Here is an 18,318-nt window from a genome sequence, read left to right as displayed (position 1 = left end):
AGCGGTAGGAAATGGATGGATGATAGACTTCTTCGCAAACACACACACGCCACATCTCCAATTTTCGGCAACAAAAGACTACTGTAGCTTGTTAACTCACTTAATTTTTGTGTGTTTCAGGAGGATAGATAAAAAAAGACACATTAATTTAAGAATTAGGAAACATTAGTAAAGGAAAAACTGACCTTTATCAGGAAGACACTCGACTGGTTACTGCTAGCATTAGCACTACTTGAACAACTGTGTTAATTACAAAATATGAAATATCACTAAAATTAAGCTTCAGTAAAAAAAAAGCACAGTTTTAAAAATAAATACAATGAGACTAGTACACTCGCAATTAAATGATAGGAAATATGTCACTTTTTTTGTATAATAACCCATAATTCTTGTTGACATTTTGCATTACGTCACAGGCTTGTTCTACTCACTAGGCGAGTACATTATGAGCACCGCGAGGCTCCACCGCCACCTAGTGGTCACTTGTGTGCACAGCACTCTGCAGCCTGCGTGGAAAAATGGCGTCCGGAGTCCTTCAGAGAGTGAGCGGCGGCTTAGCTCGGGCTAAAAGCGGGGCCCACTCCGTCGGACAGCTCCTCGTTTGGACCAGGTTCGGCTGCCATGAAGGTTTTATTGTTTAACGGCGTCCGTTATGGATGTGTTATTATTGGCGGGCGTGCAGTTGTTGTGTTGTGGGGTTGCAAGCTAGCTCCGGGACATGCTAAACAATCTTGAATAGTAGTCAATTTTATCCGAACTTACATGAAAAAAAATATTTAGCTTTAAATGACGTGTTGTGAGATTTTAGGGTTAACGTGGTTTGGTTGCGGATTTGAGACAAACGGTATCTTTTTAAGTCATGTATTGGTATTTATGGTCAAGGTCAATTTGGTACTTAAAGATGGATGCGAAAGCTACCACAAGTCAATATAGGCATGTGTGTAAATTATTTAAAATATATTATCAGGCAGGCCATGCAAAGACGAGTAAAGTGATATACATTTAATTTTCCTGCGATAATGATTAAGAAAGTTGTGGATTTTTAAAACTGGTGAAAATGCACTAATTTCTGGTCAACTTCTTCAATACAAAGTCAATGGAGCTCAATATTTAAGAAGTGACGTTTTTTGTTAAAAATGTCATAACTTTCTTAATATTAACCTCATTTTTGGGACGGGGTGACTCAGATGGTAGAGCCGCTTCGGTCGTGCCAGCGACTTGAGGGTTCCTAGTTCGATTCCAGCTTCTGCCATCCTAGTCATGTTCGTAACGTCTTTCCGTCAGTCTTCCCCAGGGCAACAAATGTAGCTTACCACCATCAATGTGTGAATGATGGGTTCTCTGAAGTGTTTTGATTGTCTAAAACAGCGTTATATATAAATCTAATCTATTATTATTATTTTTAAAAGGCTGCTGTCATAACCTAATACACAGAAAAAAAGAGGTTTCACAGTTATGGTGTATTTTTAATTGATTAAATTAATGAAGATTTTAGGATTAACATTGTTTGGTTGCGGAATTTAGATAAACGGTATCATTTTCAGTCATGCATTTGTATTTATGGTCAAGATCAGTTTGGTACTTAAAGATGGATGCGAAAGCTACCACAAGTCAATATAGGCATATGTGTAAATTATTTAAAAAATATTATCAGGCAGGTAACGAGTAAAGTGATATACATTTAATTTTCCTGCGATAATGATTAAGAAAGTTATGGATTTTTAAAACTGGTGAAAATGCACTAATTTCTGGTCAACTTCTTCAATACAAAGTCAATGGAGCTCAATATTTAAGATGTGACCTTTTATGTTAAAAATGTCATAACTTTCTTAATATTAACCTCATTTTTGAGACAGAGTGACTCAGATGGTAGAGCCGCTTCGGTCGTGCCAGCGACTTGAGGGTTCTTAGTTCGATTCCAGCTTCTGCCATCCTAGTCATGTTCGTAATGTCTTTCCGTCAGTCCACCCCAGGGCAACAAATGTAGCTTACCACCGTCAACGTGTGAATGATGGGTTCTCTGAAGTGTTTTGATTGTCTAGAACAGCGCTATATATAAATCTAATCTATTATTATTATTTTTAAAAGGCTGCTGTCATAACCAAATACACAGAAAAAAAGAGGTTTCACAGTTATGGTGTATTTTAATTGATGAAATTAATGAAGATTTTAGGATTAACATTGTTTGGTTGCGGAATTTAGATAAACGGTATTATTTTCAGTCATGCATTTGTATTTATGGTCAAGATCAGTTTGGTACTTAAAGATGGATGCGAAAGCGACCACAAGTCAATATAGGCATATGTGTAAATTATTTAAAAAATATTATCAGGCAGGTCATGCAAAGACGAGTAAAGTGATATAAGTATCATTTTCCTGCGATAATGATTAAGAAATTTATGGATTTTTAAAACCGGTGAAAATGCACTAATTTCTGGTCAACTTCTTCAATACAAAGTCAGTGGAGCTCAAGATTTCAGGTGTGACCTTTTTTGTTGAAAATGTCATACCTTTCTTAATATTTATCCCATTTTTGGGGCGGCGTGACTCAGATGGTAGAGCAGCTTCGGTCGTGCCAGCGACTTGAGGGTTCCTAGTTCGATTCCAGCTTCTGCCATCCTAGTCACGATCTTAATGTCCTTCCGTCAATCTACTCCAGGGCAACAAATGTAGCTTACCACAGTCAAAGTGTGAATGTGGAGAAGAGTGTTTTGATTGTCTAGAAAAGCGCTATATAATAAATCTAATCTATTGTTATTATTTTTAAAAGGATGCTGTCATAACTAAATACACAGAAAAAAAGAGGTTTCACAGTTATGGTGTATTTTTCATTGATTAATTCATGAAGTTAGCGTTGGAAGTGCTGGAAATTTTGAGTAAACAGGGCTGGTCTCAGGTCTCCGTTGTGGTATTTAACGCTTCATACTTCGCCACACATTTTTAATGGGAGACAGTTCTGGACTACAGGCAGGCCAGTGTAGTACCTGCACTCTTTTACTATGAAGCTCTTGTAACACGTGGCTTGTCATTGTCTTGCTGAAATAAGCAGGGGTGTCCATCGTAACGTTGCTTGGATGGCAACATATGTTGCTCCAAAACCTGTATGTACCTTTCAGCATTAATGGTGCCTTCACAGATGTGTAAGTTACCCATGTCTTGGGCACTAATACACCCCCATAGCATCACAGATGCTGGCTTTTGAACTTTGCGCCTATAACAATCCGGATGGTTCTTTTCCTCTATGGTCCGGAGGACACAACACAACGTCCACAGTTTCCAAAAACAATTTGAAATGTCGACTCGTCAGACCACAGAACACTTTTCCACTTTGCATCAGTCCATCTTAGATGAGCTCGGGCCCAGTGAAGCCAGCAGCGTTTCTGTGTGTTGTTGATAAATGACTTTCGCTTTGCATAGTAGAGTTTTAACTTGCACTTACAGATGTAATTACTGACAGTGGTTTTCTGAAGTGTTCCTGAGCCCACGTGGTGATATCCTTTACACACTGTCGCTTTTTGATGCAGTACCGCCTGAGGGATAGAAGGTCTGTAATATCATCGCTGACGTGCAGTGATTTCTCCAGATTATCTGAACCTTTTGATGATATTACGGACCGTAGATGGTGAATCCCCTAAATTCCTTGCAATAGCTCGTTGAGAAATGTTGTTCTTAAACTGTTCAACAATTTGCTCACGCGTTTGTTGACAAAGTGTTGACCCTCGCCCCATCCTTGTTTGTGAATGACTGAGCATTTCATGTAAGCTGCTTTTATACCCAATCATGCCACCCACCTTTTCCCAATTAGCCTGCAGGATGTGCCAAACAACTGTTTGATGAGCATTCCTCAACTTTCTCAGTCTTTTTTGCCACTTGTGCCAGCTTTTTTGAAACATGTTGCAGGCATCAAATTCCAAATGAGCTAATATTTGCAAAAAATAACAACGTTCTCCAGTTCGGACGTTAAGTATCTTCTCTCTGCAGTCTATTCAATTGAATGTAGGTTGAAAAGGATTAGCAAATCATTGTATTCTGTTTTTATTTACCATTTACACAACGTGCCAACTTCACTGGTTTTGGGGTTTGTATATTATGTTGTAAAAAAAAATGCGACTGTCATCCAGCGTTTGACGACGACTCTTTGTTTTGCAGAGTGTTTTCCACATCCGGCATCAACAGAGAAGACAGTTGGTTCAAGTCATTATTTGTCAGGAAAGTTGATCCCAGAAAGGATGCACATTCAACCCTGCTGACCAAAAATGAGGAAAGTAACCTCTACAAAATCCAGTGTAAGTCTACAGTTTTGCTATCAGACCACATATCCTTGCACCCCTGTGGTAATAATTAACATTCTTCTTTGTTTTCAGTCCATAATGTAAAGCCAGAGTGCCTTGATGCATACAACAAGCTCTGGTACGTGTTCTTCCGTGATCGTTTCACCTCTAACTTGTGATCCTTAATTAACTTGCAGCGCAGTTAGTTAGACCCGTAACCGCGGGCAAAGTGGGCCAAGCGCGACAGTCTGTAAAAATACATCAGTGCAGTCTATTCTTGTGAGGTGTTTAAGGAGTCATCTGCACATGCCGTAGATGTCTGCAGGCCAACAACTTATAGTTGACTTCCATTTAGGCTCCCAAAGCTGACTTGACATTGGTGTTGTCCTGATACCCAAATGTATTTTGATTATTTTCAAAATAAAGGGGATCACACTAATGTTGTTTATGGCTTTATTTGACCAGAAAATCTTATGATATATCCACTCAAAGTTTGATATAACGCAATATTTTATATATCACGATTGTGTTTTGAACCCAGGATTTTCGCACTAGCGCAGGCCTGGGCAATTATTTTGCCTCGGAGGGCCAAATTTAGAGAAAAAATGTGTCTGGTGGCCGGTATATTTATTTTTCGGAACACTAATACAAAACCTCACAATAACGTCTGATTGAATGCTAAAAACGTTATGACAGACCTTAAAAAACGGAATGTAATTTACATTTTTTTACTGAATGAGACACTCAGAATGTACATGAAAATAAAGAATGTGGGATTTACAATATTACCGTATTTTCCGCACTATAAGGCGCACCTAAAAACCTCAAATTTCCTCAAAAGCTGACAGTGCGCCTTATAATCCGGTGCGCCTTATATATGGACCAATATTGAGCCACAACAGGTCTCGCAACTATGGTAACTACGCCGACTTCATTTTCCCTCTTCTACGGCTGCTTACCGTAGAAGAAGAAGCGGCTGCTTACCGTAGAAGAAGAAGTTGGAAAATGAAGTCGACGGCTGCTTACCGTAGGAGAAGAAGTTGGAAAATGAAGTCGGCGGCTGCTTACCGTAGAAGAAGAAGTTGGAAAATGAAATCGGCGGCTGCTTACCGTAGAAGAAGAAGTTGAAAAATGAAGTCGACGGCTGCTTACCGTAGAAGAAGAAGTTGAAAATGAAGTCAGTCGCTGCTTACCGTAGAAGAAGAAGTTGGAAAATGAAGTCGGCGGCTGCTTACCGTAGAAGAAGAATTTCTTCTTCTACGGGGGAAAATGAAGTCGGCGGCTGTTTACCGTAGAAGAAGAAGTTGGAAAATGAAGTCGACGGCTGCTTACCGTAGAAGAAGAAGTTGGGGGGAAAAAACGGAATGTAATTTAAATTTTTTTACTGAATGAGACACTCAGAATGTACATGAATATAAAGAATGTGGGATTTACAATATTACCGTATTTTCCGCACTAAAAGGCGCACCTAAAAACCTCAAATTTCCTCAAAAGCTGACAGTGCGCCTTATAATCAAGTGCGCCTTATATATGGACCAATATTGAGCCACAACAGGTCTCGTAACTACGCCGACTTCATTTTCCCTCTTCTACGGCTGCTTACCGTAGAAGAAGAAGCGGCTGCTTACCGTAGAAGAAGAAGCGGCTGCTTACCGTAGAAGAAGAAGTTGGAAAATGAAGTCGACGGCTGCTTACCGTAGGAGACTAAGTTGGAAAATGAAGTCGGCGGCTGCTTACCGTAGAAGAAGAAGTTGGAAAATGAAGTCGGCGGGAAAATGAAGTCGGCGGCTGCTTACCGTAGAAGAAGAAGTTGGAAAATGAAGTCGGCGGCTGCTTACCGTAGAAGAAGAAGTTGGAAAATGAAGTCGGCGGCTGCTTACCGTAGGAGAAGAAGTTGGAAAATGAAGTCGGCGGCTGCTTACAATAGAAGAAGAAGTTGGAAAATGAAGTCGGCGGCTGCTTACCGTAGAAGAAGAAGTTGAAAAATGAAGTAGGCGGCTGCTTACCGTAGAAGAAGATACGGGGGAAAATGAAGTCGGCGGCTGCTTACCGTAGAAGAAGAAGTTGGAAAATGAAGTCGGCGGCTGCTTACCGTAGTAAGAAAATGAAGTCGGTGGCTGCTTACCGTAGAAGAAGAAGTTAGAAAATGAAGTCGGCGGCTGCTTACCGTAGAAGAAGAAGTTGGAAAATGAAGTCGGCGGCTGCTTACCGTAGGAGAAGAAGTTGGAAAATGAAGTCGGCGGCTGCTTACAATAGAAGAAGAAGTTGGAAAATGAAGTCGGCGGCTGCTTACCGTAGAAGAAGAAGTTGAAAAATGAAGTAGGCGGCTGCTTACCGTAGAAGAAGATACGGGGGAAAATGAAGTCGGCGGCTGCTTACCGTAGAAGAAGAAGTTGGAAAATGAAGTCGGCGGCTGCTTACCGTAGAAGTAGAACTTCTTCTTCTACGGGGGAAAATGAAGTCGGCGGCTGCTTACCGTAGAAGAAGAAGTTGGAAAATGAAGTCGGCGGCTGCTTACCGTAGAAGAAGATACGGGGGGAAATGAAGTCGGCGGCTGCTTACCGTAGAAGAAGAAGTTGAAAAATGAAGTCGGCGGCTGCTTACCGTAGAAGTAGAACAACTTCTTCTATGGGGGAAAATGAAGTCGGCGGCTGCTTACCGTAGAAGAAGAAGTTGAAAAATGAAGTAGGCGGCTGCTTACCGTAGAAGAAGAACTTCTTCTTCTCCGGGGGAAAATGAAGTCGGCGGCTGCTTACCGTAGAAGAAGAAGTTGGAAAATGAAGTCGGCGGCTGCTTACTGTAGAAGAAGTAGTTGGAAAATGAAGTCGACGGCTGCTTACCGTAGGAGAAGAAGTTGGAAAATGAAGTCGGCGGCTGCTTACAATAGAAGAAGAAGTTGGAAAATGAAGTCGGCGGCTGCTTACCGTAGAAGAAGAAGTTGAAAAATGAAGTAGGCGGCTGCTTACCGTAGAAGAAGAACTTCTTCTTCTCCGGGGGAAAATGAAGTCGGCGGCTGCTTACCGTAGAAGAAGAAGTTGGAAAATGAAGTCGGCGGCTGCTTATCGTAGAAGAAGAAGTTGGAAAATGAAGTCGGCGGCTGCTTACTGTAGAAGAAGAAGTTGGAAAATGAAGTCGACGGCTGCTTACCGTAGGAGAAGAAGTTGGAAAATGAAGTCGGCGGCTGCTTACAATAGAAGAAAAAGTTGGAAAATGAAGTCGGCGGCTGCTTACCGTAGAAGAAGAAGTTGAAAAATGAAGTACCGTAGGCGGCTGCTTACTGTAGAAGAAGAACTTCTTCTTCTCCGGGGGAAAATGAAGTCGGCGGCTGCTTACCGTAGAAGAAGAAGTTGGAAAATGAAGTCGGCGGCTGCTTACCGTAGAAGAAGATACGGGGGAAAATGAAGTCGGCGGCTGCTTACCGTAGAAGAAGAAGTTGAAAAATGAAGTCGGCGGCTGCTTACCGTAGAAGAAGATACGGGGGAAAATGAAGTCGGCGGCTGCTTACCGTAGAAGAAGAAGTTGAAAAATGAAGTCGGCGGCTGCTTACCGTAGAAGTAGAACAACTTCTTCTACGGGGGAAAATGAAGTCGGCGGCTGCTTACCGTAGAAGAAGAAGTTGAAAAATGAAGTAGGCGGCTGCTTACCGTAGAAGAAGAACTTCTTCTTCTCCGGGGGAAAATGAAGTCGGCGGCTGCTTACCGTAGAAGAAGAAGTTGAAAAATGAAGTCGGCGGCTGCTTACCGTAGAAGTAGAACAACTTCTTCTACGGGGGAAAATGAAGTCGGCGGCTGCTTACTGTAGAAGAAGAAGTTGGAAAATGAAGTCGGCGGCTGCTTACTGTAGAAGAAGTAGTTGGAAAATGAAGTCGACGGCTGCTTACCGTAGGAGAAGAAGTTGGATAATGAAGTCGGCGGCTGCTTACAATAGAAGAAGAAGTTGGAAAATGAAGTCGGCGGCTGCTTACCGTAGAAGAAGAAGTTGAAAAATGAAGTAGGCGGCTGCTTACCGTAGAAGAAGAACTTCTTCTTCTCCGGGGGAAAATGAAGTCGGCGGCTGCTTACCGTAGAAGAAGAAGTTGGAAAATGAAGTCGGCGGCTGCTTATCGTAGAAGAAGAAGTTGGAAAATGAAGTCGGCGGCTGCTTACTGTAGAAGAAGAAGTTGGAAAATGAAGTCGACGGCTGCTTACCGTAGGAGAAGAAGTTGGAAAATGAAGTCGGCGGCTGCTTACAATAGAAGAAGAAGTTGGAAAATGAAGTCGGCGGCTGCTTACCGTAGAAGAAGAAGTTGAAAAATGAAGTAGGCGGCTGCTTACCGTAGAAGAAGAAGTTGGAAAATGAAGTCGGCGGCTGCTTACTGTAGAAGAAGTAGTTGGAAAATGAAGTCGACGGCTGCTTACCGTAGGAGAAGAAGTTGGAAAATGAAGTCGGCGGCTGCTTACCGTAGAAGAAGAAGTTGAAAAATGAAGTAGGCGGCTGCTTACCGTAGAAGAAGAACTTCTTCTTCTCCGGGAGAAAATGAAGTCGGCGGCTGCTTACCGTAGGAGAAGAAGTTGGAAAATGAAGTCGGCGGCTGCTTACCGTAGAAGAAGAAGTTGGAAAATGAAGTTGACGGCTGCTTACCGTAGGAGAAGAAGTTGGAAAATGAAGTCGGCGGCTGCTTACAATAGAAGAAGAAGTTGAAAAATGAAGTCGGCGGCTGCTTACCGTAGAAGTAGAACAACTTCTTCTACGGGGGAAAATGAAGTCGGCGGCTGCTTACCGTAGAAGAAGAAGTTGAAAAGTGAAGTAGGCGGCTGCTTACCGTAGAAGAAGAACTTCTTCTTCTCCGGGGGAAAATGAAGTCGGCGGCTGCTTACCGTAGAAGAAGAAGTTGAAAAATGAAGTCGGCGGCTGCTTACCGTAGAAGTAGAACAACTTCTTCTACGGGGGAAAATGAAGTCGGCGGCTGCTTACCGTAGAAGAAGAAGTTGGAAAATGAAGTCGGCGGCTGCTTACTGTAGAAGAAGTAGTTGGAAAATGAAGTCGACGGCTGCTTACCGTAGGAGAAGAAGTTGGAAAATGAAGTCGGCGGCTGCTTACCGTAGAAGAAGAAGTTGAAAAATGAAGTAGGCGGCTGCTTACCGTAGAAGAAGAACTTCTTCTTCTCCGGGGGAAAATGAAGTCGGCGGCTGCTTACCGTAGAAGAAGAAGTTGGAAAATGAAGTCGGCGGCTGCTTATCGTAGAAGAAGAAGTTGGAAAATGAAGTCGGCGGCTGCTTACTGTAGAAGAAGAAGTTGGAAAATGAAGTCGACGGCTGCTTACCGTAGGAGAAGAAGTTGGAAAATGAAGTCGGCGGCTGCTTACAATAGAAGAAGAAGTTGGAAAATGAAGTCGGCGGCTGCTTACCGTAGAAGAAGAAGTTGAAAAATGAAGTAGGCGGCTGCTTACCGTAGAAGAAGAAGTTGGAAAATGAAGGCGGCGGCTGCTTACTGTAGAAGAAGTAGTTGGAAAATGAAGTCGACGGCTGCTTACCGTAGGAGAAGAAGTTGGAAAATGAAGTCGGCGGCTGCTTACCGTAGAAGAAGAAGTTGAAAAATGAAGTAGGCGGCTGCTTACCGTAGAAGAAGAACTTCTTCTTCTCCGGGAGAAAATGAAGTCGGCGGCTGCTTACCGTAGGAGAAGAAGTTGGAAAATGAAGTCGGCGGCTGCTTACCGTAGAAGAAGAAGTTGGAAAATGAAGTCGACGGCTGCTTACCGTAGGAGAAGAAGTTGGAAAATGAAGTCGGCGGCTGCTTACAATAGAAGAAGAAGTTGGAAAAAGAAGTCGGCGGCTGCTTACCGTAGAAGAAGAAGTTGAAAAATGAAGTAGGCGGCTGCTTACCGTAGAAGAAGAACTTCTTCTTCTCCGGGGGAAAATGAAGTCGGCGGCTGCTTACCGTAGAAGAAGATACGGGGGAAAATGAAGTCGGCGGCTGCTTACCGTAGAAGAAGAAGTTGAAAAATGAAGTCGGCGGCTGCTTACCGTAGAAGAAGAAGTTGAAAAATGAAGTCGGCGGCTGCTTACCGTAGAAGTAGAACAACTTCTTCTACGGGGGAAAATGAAGTCGGCGGCTGCTTACCGTAGAAGAAGAAGTTGAAAAATGAAGTAGGCGGCTGCTTACCGTAGAAGAAGAACTTCTTCTTCTCCGGGGGAAAATGAAGTCGGCGGCTGCTTACCGTAGAAGAAGAAGTTGAAAAATGAAGTCGGCGGCTGCTTACCGTAGAAGTAGAACACCTTCTTCTACGGGGGAAAATGAAGTCGGCGGCTGCTTACCGTAGAAGAAGAAGTTGGAAAATGAAGTCGGCGGCTGCTTACCGTAGAAGAAGAAGTTGAAAAATGAAGTCGGCGGCTGCTTACCTTAGAAGAAGAACTTCTTCTTCTCCGGGGGAAAATGAAGTCGGCGGCTGCTTACCGTAGAAGAAGTTGGAAAATGAAGTCGGCGGCTGCTTATGAAGTCCCGTAGTTGCGAGACCTAAACTTTATGTAAAGACCCAAAAATGGCTCCTATTAAGAGACACGCTTACGACGCAGAGTTTAAACTCAAGGCGATCAATAGAGCAGCAGCGAGAGAATTTAACATTAACGAAACAATGGTGCGGAAGTAGAGGAAGCAACATGATGACCTGCGCCAAGTAAAGAAGACTAATCAGAGTTTCCGAGGGAACAAAGCGAGATGGCTACAGTTGGAGGACAAACTCGAATAGTGGGTTGTTGAACAGAGAGCAGCAAGTAGAAGTGCTTGTGCAGCCCTTTGAGACACTTGTGATTTAGGGCTATATAAATAAACATTGATTGATTGAAGTGTCAGTACAATCACTATTTGTTTTGTTGACATTCCCTTTCGCGCAGCTCCATCTAATGGATGCATAACGTAACCCCAGCCTCTACTGTTGCGTCTATTCTATGTGCCTTATAATGCGGTGCGCCTTATATATGGACAAAGTTTTAAAATAGGCCATTCATTGAAGGTGCGCCTTATAATTCGGTGCCTTATAGTGCGGAAAATACGGTAACTCTGAAGGATAAACACTGAATATTGACAACATTTGAACGTCACACCCCCAAGCGAAACGCAACAAACACAGCGAAACATGAACACGAATTGTAAAAAATAAACCACCTTCAATCTGATACATCACTAAGCTTTAGAATTGTCTCTCCTTCCGCTTCTGTCCCTGACACCCGCATTTCAGGCTAGCCTCTGTGGAAACGCTCCCCACCCACACTGCTTGGTGCCTCGTCTGAGCGTTTGTGACTTAGTTTACCATAGTAACTAATTAGATTACCATAGTAACTACTATATCATGCAAAAGCGCAGATTCCAACCATTGAAATACTTTGTATAGTTCAAGACTTACGGTCATTTTGAAAACATCACTGCACATCATAATGGCTGCTACAGTTTCCATCTTAAAGGGGAACATTATCACAATTTCAGAAGGGTTAAAACCATTAAAAATCAGTTCCCAGTGGCTTATTTTATTTTTTGAATTTTTTTTCAAAATTTTACCCATCACGCAATATCCCTAAAAAAAGCTTCAAAGTGCCTGATTTTAACCATCGTTATATACACCCGTCCATTTTCCTGTGACGTCACATAGTGATGCCAACTCAAACAAACATGGCGGAAAGAAAAGCAAGCTATAGCGACATTAGCTCGGATTCAGACTCGGATTTCAGCGGCTTAAGTGATTCAACAGATTACGCATGTATTGAAACGGATGGTTGTAGTGTGGAGGCAGGTAGCGAAAACGAAATTGAAGAAGAAACTGAAGCTATTGAGCCATATCGGTTTGAACTGTATGCAAGCGAAACCGACGAAAACGACACGACAGCCAGCGACACGGGAGAAAGCGAGGACGAATTCGGTGATCGCCTTCTAACCAACGATTGGTATGTGTTTGTTTGGCATTAAAGGAAACTAACAACTATGAACTAGGTTTACAGCATATGAAATACATTTGGCAACAACATGCACGTTGAGAGTGCAGACAGCCCAATTTTCATCAATTAATATATTCTGTAGACATACCCTCATGTCAGCAGGCCAGGGAAGCTAGGGTCGATATTCTTCTCTTGATCATCTTTGTGGCATAAGGGACGGTGTGAGCCAAGACATCCAGGGGATTTAGCTCACTCGTCTGCGGGAACAAACTGCCGCCATTGCTTGCCGTGCTACCGAGGTCCTTTGTCCCTGAATTGCTCACACACTCCGGCAGATTCAATGGGGGTCTGGCGGCAGATTCCTTTGACTTTATCGTTGGAAATGCATCTGCTTTGAGTGTCGCAGGATATCCACACATTCTTGCCATCTCTGTCGTAGCATAGCTTTCGTCGGTAAAGTGTGCGGAACAAACGTCCAATTTCTTGCCACTTTCGCATCTTTGGGCCACTGGTGCAACTTGAATCCGTCCCTGTTCGTGTTGTTACACCCTCCGACAACACACCGACGAGGCATGATGTCTCCAAGGTACGGAAAACAGTCGAAAAAACGGAAAACAACAGAGCTGATTTGACTCGGTGTTTGAGAAAATGGCGGATTGCTTCCCGATGTGACGTCACAACGTCATCGCTCCGAGAGCGAATATTAGAAAGGCGTTTAATTCGCCAAAATTCACCCATTTAGAGTTCGGAAATCGGTTAAAAAAAAAAGAAGTATTTTTTCTGCAACATCAAGGTATATATTGACGCTTACATAGGTCTGGTGATAATGTTCCCCTTTAATTACTAACGCATGATTTTATTAATACCGGTATACCCTAGTAGACCTACAACAAGAAGGCATGTTATTGTGTTTTTTAGACTATAGTTACTTAACCCAATGTTGGGTGAAGGTAAATGACACAGTTTGATTCGATTGTGTGTTGTTTGTCGCAGTGAGGAGGTTTTGCCCTCCATCCATGCTGATAAGTACTACCCCTGTGAGCTGGTGGGCACCTGGAATACTTGGTATGGAGAACAGGACCAGGCTGGTAGGATTATTTACATCAGCGCCGCCAATTGTACTGTGTAATATACTGCAAAACCCCCCTTAGCATGCATCAGTATGTTTTATTATACACACACCGGTATATGCATGGTTTGACAATTATAACTTGCAGTTTTGTGTGACAATTCGGTTTTTTTGTTTGTCAAGAAATGTCTTGATAATTGGACTAGTCCTCTTATTATTAGTCTTATTTTCTATATTTACAGAAAACATTGGATTTTGGTCTTATTTGTTGTGTCAGAGTTACAGGAGTGCTCTGTTGTTTCAAGGACATTCTTGTTGTTTTTAAAATCCTTGGGCCACCAGTTGAAAAGCCCAAATAATGAAAAAGGGAGGACCTAAAAATTGTCAGCATCAGAGTGGCCCTTTAAGTAAGTCGTTGACATGTTTTACTGATGTTATTTTGTCTTCTCTGGCTTAGTTCATTTGTGGCGTTACAGAGGTGGTTACCCAGCTCTGACAGAGGTGATGAATAAGCTACGTCAGAACAAGGTCAGAGGTCATGCCCATTCGGCTTTCCCATCACCCTCAAGTTGGGTGCACTGATGAGTTCTTGTCCTCCATGCAGGAGTTCACAGAGTACAGGAAGGAGCGTGGAAAGATGCTCCTGTCTCGCAGGAACCAGCTTCTGCTGGAATTCAGTTTCTGGAACGAACCGGTGCCCAGAGAGGGACCCAACATCTATGAGCTCAGGTCCTACCAACTCAGGGTGAGCGCCTGCTTTGTTGTTACTGATTATGTAGACATGAATATGACATTTGTAAAGAGCATCATTGATGTAGTTGTCGAACCATTTGTAATTTATCATTCATGGAAGGGATATTTCCAGATCATGTGACAATTGCTAAAGTAATACCACTATATAACGGTGGTAACAAACACGAGTACTCAAATTACAGACTAATATCACTGCTAGGTTAAATAAATGTATTAATATATATAACATCTTAAGTAGTAGTCAATATGGGTTTTGTCCCAATCACTCAACAGCAATAATTGATTTGGTAGAAGAAATTTCCACTGCAATAGATGGAAAACAATATTTAGTTGATATTTTCGTGGATCATCAAAAAGCGTTGATACGCTCGATCATAAGTTTTATTGGACTAACTGTACACATATGGAAGAGGAGTGGGTCAAAAGTTAGCTGAAGGACCGAAAACAGTTTGTGGAAGTTAACAATTGGAAATCTGCCTTACATAATAGTAGTTGAGGAGTGCCACAAGGATCAGTCCTTAGACCAATACTGTTTCTCATGTACGTCAATCAATCAAAATGTATCTATAAAGCACTTTTCAGACATAAAAGAAATGCAACCCAAAGTGCTTTACAAAGTTAAAAACAATACCCTGATGACCCGGATCCCCCATTATCACACACACACACACACACACACACACACACACACATGCACGCAGATACTAAACACACACACACATGCAACTACATGAACAAATGAATGCATGACTGAGTACAGAGGAGACATGTGAGTAAACACTATCACTGGAACCACCTGCACCAGGAGACCATGGCTACCAGGACGCTGACACAAAGCGCCCCCACAACAGGGCCAATGGCTCCCTCTGAGGAACGTTGGACAGTAAAAATAATAAAACTTGTAAAAAAAAAAGTAAGAACCATGAGTAGAGAAAGGATAAAATACAAGACATGTGAAGATTAAAAATAATAATAAATAAATAAATGGAAAAAGATAAAAACAATATGAACGATATTATTACCATGGTTTCCAAGCTGTTTAAGTGTATTTTATTTGCGGACGACACAACCTTATTTACGAGTATAAACGCCATGGGCGATTAGAAGTCGGGAACAGCACTTGTGTTTAGGTTCAAATCTTTAAACAGCAGGAAATCATATTCACCCAGCAGCACCTGCAGTAAGAGAACTTGTCCAAAAGATGATGCCATAGCACAAACACACCATTTAAATGCATTTGCATGTGTTTAACAAAAACTACAATATTTGCTCTACGGCCATCAGAGAAGAAAAATCCATAAACTAGCCACACTGTTTTATAAGCCGCGAGGTTCAAAGTGTATGGAAAAAAAATAGCGTCTTATAATCCGGAATTTACGGCAATGAAGTCATTGAAATGAATATTAATCCATACCACAATGGTCTGTTTTACAACACTATTCCACTTACACAACCCAGATTGGTCATCACTACTCACTTGTGGGGCGGTATAGCTCGGTTGGTAGAGTGGCCGTGCCAGCAACTTGAGGGTTCCAGGTTCGATCCCCACTTCCGCCATCCTCGTCACTCCCGTTGTGTCCTTGGGCAAGACACTTTACCCACCTGCTCCCAGTGCCACCCACACTGGTTTAAATGTAACTTAGATATTGGGTTTCACTATGTAAAAGCGCTTTGAGTCACTAGAGAAAAGTGCTATATAAATATAATTCACTTCACTTCACCGTGACATATGTGAAGAATGTATACTATTTCTTAATAATTTTAATGATTATATTTTACAGTTTAGGTTGGCAAAAGTGTCAGTACTTTGATACCAAGACGCAAAAAAAAATATTGACACCGACTTATTTCAGTATCGTAATCACATACATGCGATCATTAAAGTATTCGGGGTGTGAGAGCGTACGGAGATCCGCCACCACAAGCCCAAGAAGTGTGTAATACCACAGCGTGCAGAAAACCTGCAGAAGTGTGCAACCAAGTTGCTTCTATAGCTTCTAAGAACATACCTTAGAAAAATTATTCTCTCGATTTTCCGTCGATTGGCAACATTTTACATTATCGTAGTATCAAACGGATATCGAGAATCGTGAACATTCATCCGGTATCTACTATTGAAATTCTGGTATTGTGGCACTATTTACAGCTAGTAATCTAGCAATTGTAATCTAGCAATAAAGTTGTAAACTACTGCTTCACAAACAACAACTTTATTTTAGCTTACATTTTAACTTACCGTATTTTCCGCACCATAAGCCGCCCTGGGTTATAAGCCGCGCCTTCAATGAACGGCATATTTCAAAACTTTGTCCACCTATAAGCCGCCCCGTGTTATAAGCCGCATCTAACTGCGCTAAAGGGAATGTCAAAAAAACAGTCAGATAGGTCAGTCAAACTTTAATAATATATTAAAAACCAGCGTGATGTGGGCGCGCATGGAGTCGTATATCAACATGGACGGAGCTGCGTGAAAAAAGCCACCCGGCCTCTTCGCGTAAACTTCCCTTAACCACTCGCTCATCTTTTCTTCATCCATCCATCCCTTCGAGTTAGCTTTTATGATGACGCCGGCTGGAAAGGTCTCTTTTGGCAAGGTCTTCCTTTTGAATATCACCATGGGTGGAAGTTTCTGGCCATTAGCATGGCAAGCTAGAACCACAGTGAAGGATGACTTCTCATTCCCTGTGGTTTGAATATTCACCGTACGTGCTCCCGTTGTATCCACAGTGCGGTTCACAGGAATATCAAAAGTCAGTGGAACCTCGTCCATGTTGATAATGTTCTCTGGCCGGATCTTTTTTTCAGCTATCTTGTTTTTACAATATGCACGGAAAGTAGCCAGCTTTTCTTGAAAGTCTTTAGGCAGTTGCTGTGAAATAGTAGTCCGTGTGCGGATGGAGAGATTGCGTCTTTTCATGAACCGGAAACCTGTCGCTTAGTAGGAGCCATTTTGTGGTCTTTACAGATGTAAACACACAAAGGAAATGAAACGTAATATCCGCGCGCTTCTTCTTCTTCTACGGGGGCGGGTGGTTGCTTACAGTAGAAGAAGAAGCGCTTCCTCTTCTATGGGGGCGGGTGCTTACCTTGGCGGTTGCTTGCCGTAGAAGAAGAAGCGCTTCCGCTTCTACGGGGAAAAAAGATGGCGGCTGTTTACCGTAGTTGCGAGACCTAAACTTTATGAAAATGAATCTTAATATTAATCCATATATAAAGCGCACCGGGTTATAAGCCGCACTGTCAGCTTTTGAGTAAATTTGTGGTTTTTAGGTGCGGCTAATAGTGCGGAAAATACGGTAACTTTAACTCAGTCAATACAATGCTGGGATAGCAGCTGTATTGGCCACATGTTTTTTTTCTTAAAGGGCCACACACACTTTAAATACTTATCTTCTCACTGTATGAGCACCACTGACCCCAGCCTGTTTTCTCCCCTCCAGCCAGGAACCATGATCGAGTGGGGAAATTACTGGTAAGGCCGCATGACTTCATCACACGTGTACCGATACTAACAACATGTTATCAAATTGCATGTCAAATCTGATACAAGCAGTCCTGCAGCGTGTTTGCTTGACATGTAATCGCCTCTGATAAACACACAAGGTTGGTCTTTTTTTCTATTTTGGTCAAGTTACTAACAAAAGGAGCTACTGTAGGAGCTAGCAGCTACACAACAGCTAAGCGCACAATAGCACACAAGCTAGACATACATAATAAGTGTCCTTTATTGAACAAAATTGCAGTCTAAAAAAAGCACTGTTGTCAACATAAACAAGTATCAAATAATTATAGTTGCATATTATCTACACATATACAGTACAGGCCAAAAGTTTGGACACACCTTCTCATTCAATGTGTTTTCTTTATTTTCATGACTATTTACATTGTAGATTGTCACTGAAGGCATCACAACTATGAATGAACACGTGGAGTTATGTACTTAACAAAAAAAGGTGAAATAACTAAAATATTCTAGTTTCTTCAAAATAGCCACCCTTTGCTTTGATTACTGCTTTGTACACTCTTGGCATTCTCTCCATGAGCTTCAAGAGGTAGTCACCTGAAATGGTTTTCACTTCACAGGTGTGATAGTTGTGATGCCTTCAGGGACAATCTACAATGTAAAAAGTCATGAAAATAAAGAAAACCGGTTGAAATGAGGTGTGTCCAAACTTTTGGCCTGTACTGTTAATAAGTGTCCTTTATTGAACAATATTGTAGTCTAAAAAAGCACATTTGTCAACATAAACAAGTGTCAAATAATTATATTTGCATATTATCTACAAAGTTTGGACACCTTCTCCTCATTCAATGCGTTTTC

General features: G+C 42.0%; 1 protein-coding gene across 1 annotated transcript in view; it reads left to right on the top strand.

Annotated features, from left to right (window-relative positions):
- The first annotated feature begins 484 nt into the window (after positions 1-484).
- nipsnap2 (nipsnap homolog 2) overlaps positions 485-18,318 on the top strand; it is a 25,662-nt gene continuing 7,828 nt past the window's right edge. The window contains exons 1-7 of the mRNA XM_061925984.1: positions 485-610; positions 4,150-4,286; positions 4,365-4,410; positions 13,169-13,263; positions 13,702-13,772; positions 13,849-13,989; positions 17,438-17,469. Coding sequence (XP_061781968.1) covers positions 519-610; positions 4,150-4,286; positions 4,365-4,410; positions 13,169-13,263; positions 13,702-13,772; positions 13,849-13,989; positions 17,438-17,469 — 614 coding nt within the window. The 5' untranslated portion in view covers positions 485-518. The remainder of the gene's footprint in view (positions 611-4,149; positions 4,287-4,364; positions 4,411-13,168; positions 13,264-13,701; positions 13,773-13,848; positions 13,990-17,437; positions 17,470-18,318) is intronic.

This window comes from Nerophis lumbriciformis, linkage group LG30 (genome assembly GCF_033978685.3).
Source record: "Nerophis lumbriciformis linkage group LG30, RoL_Nlum_v2.1, whole genome shotgun sequence".
Taxonomy (NCBI): domain Eukaryota; kingdom Metazoa; phylum Chordata; class Actinopteri; order Syngnathiformes; family Syngnathidae; genus Nerophis; species Nerophis lumbriciformis.
Note: the sequence above shows the minus strand (reverse complement) of the source record. Positions and strands in the feature narration are given on the sequence as shown.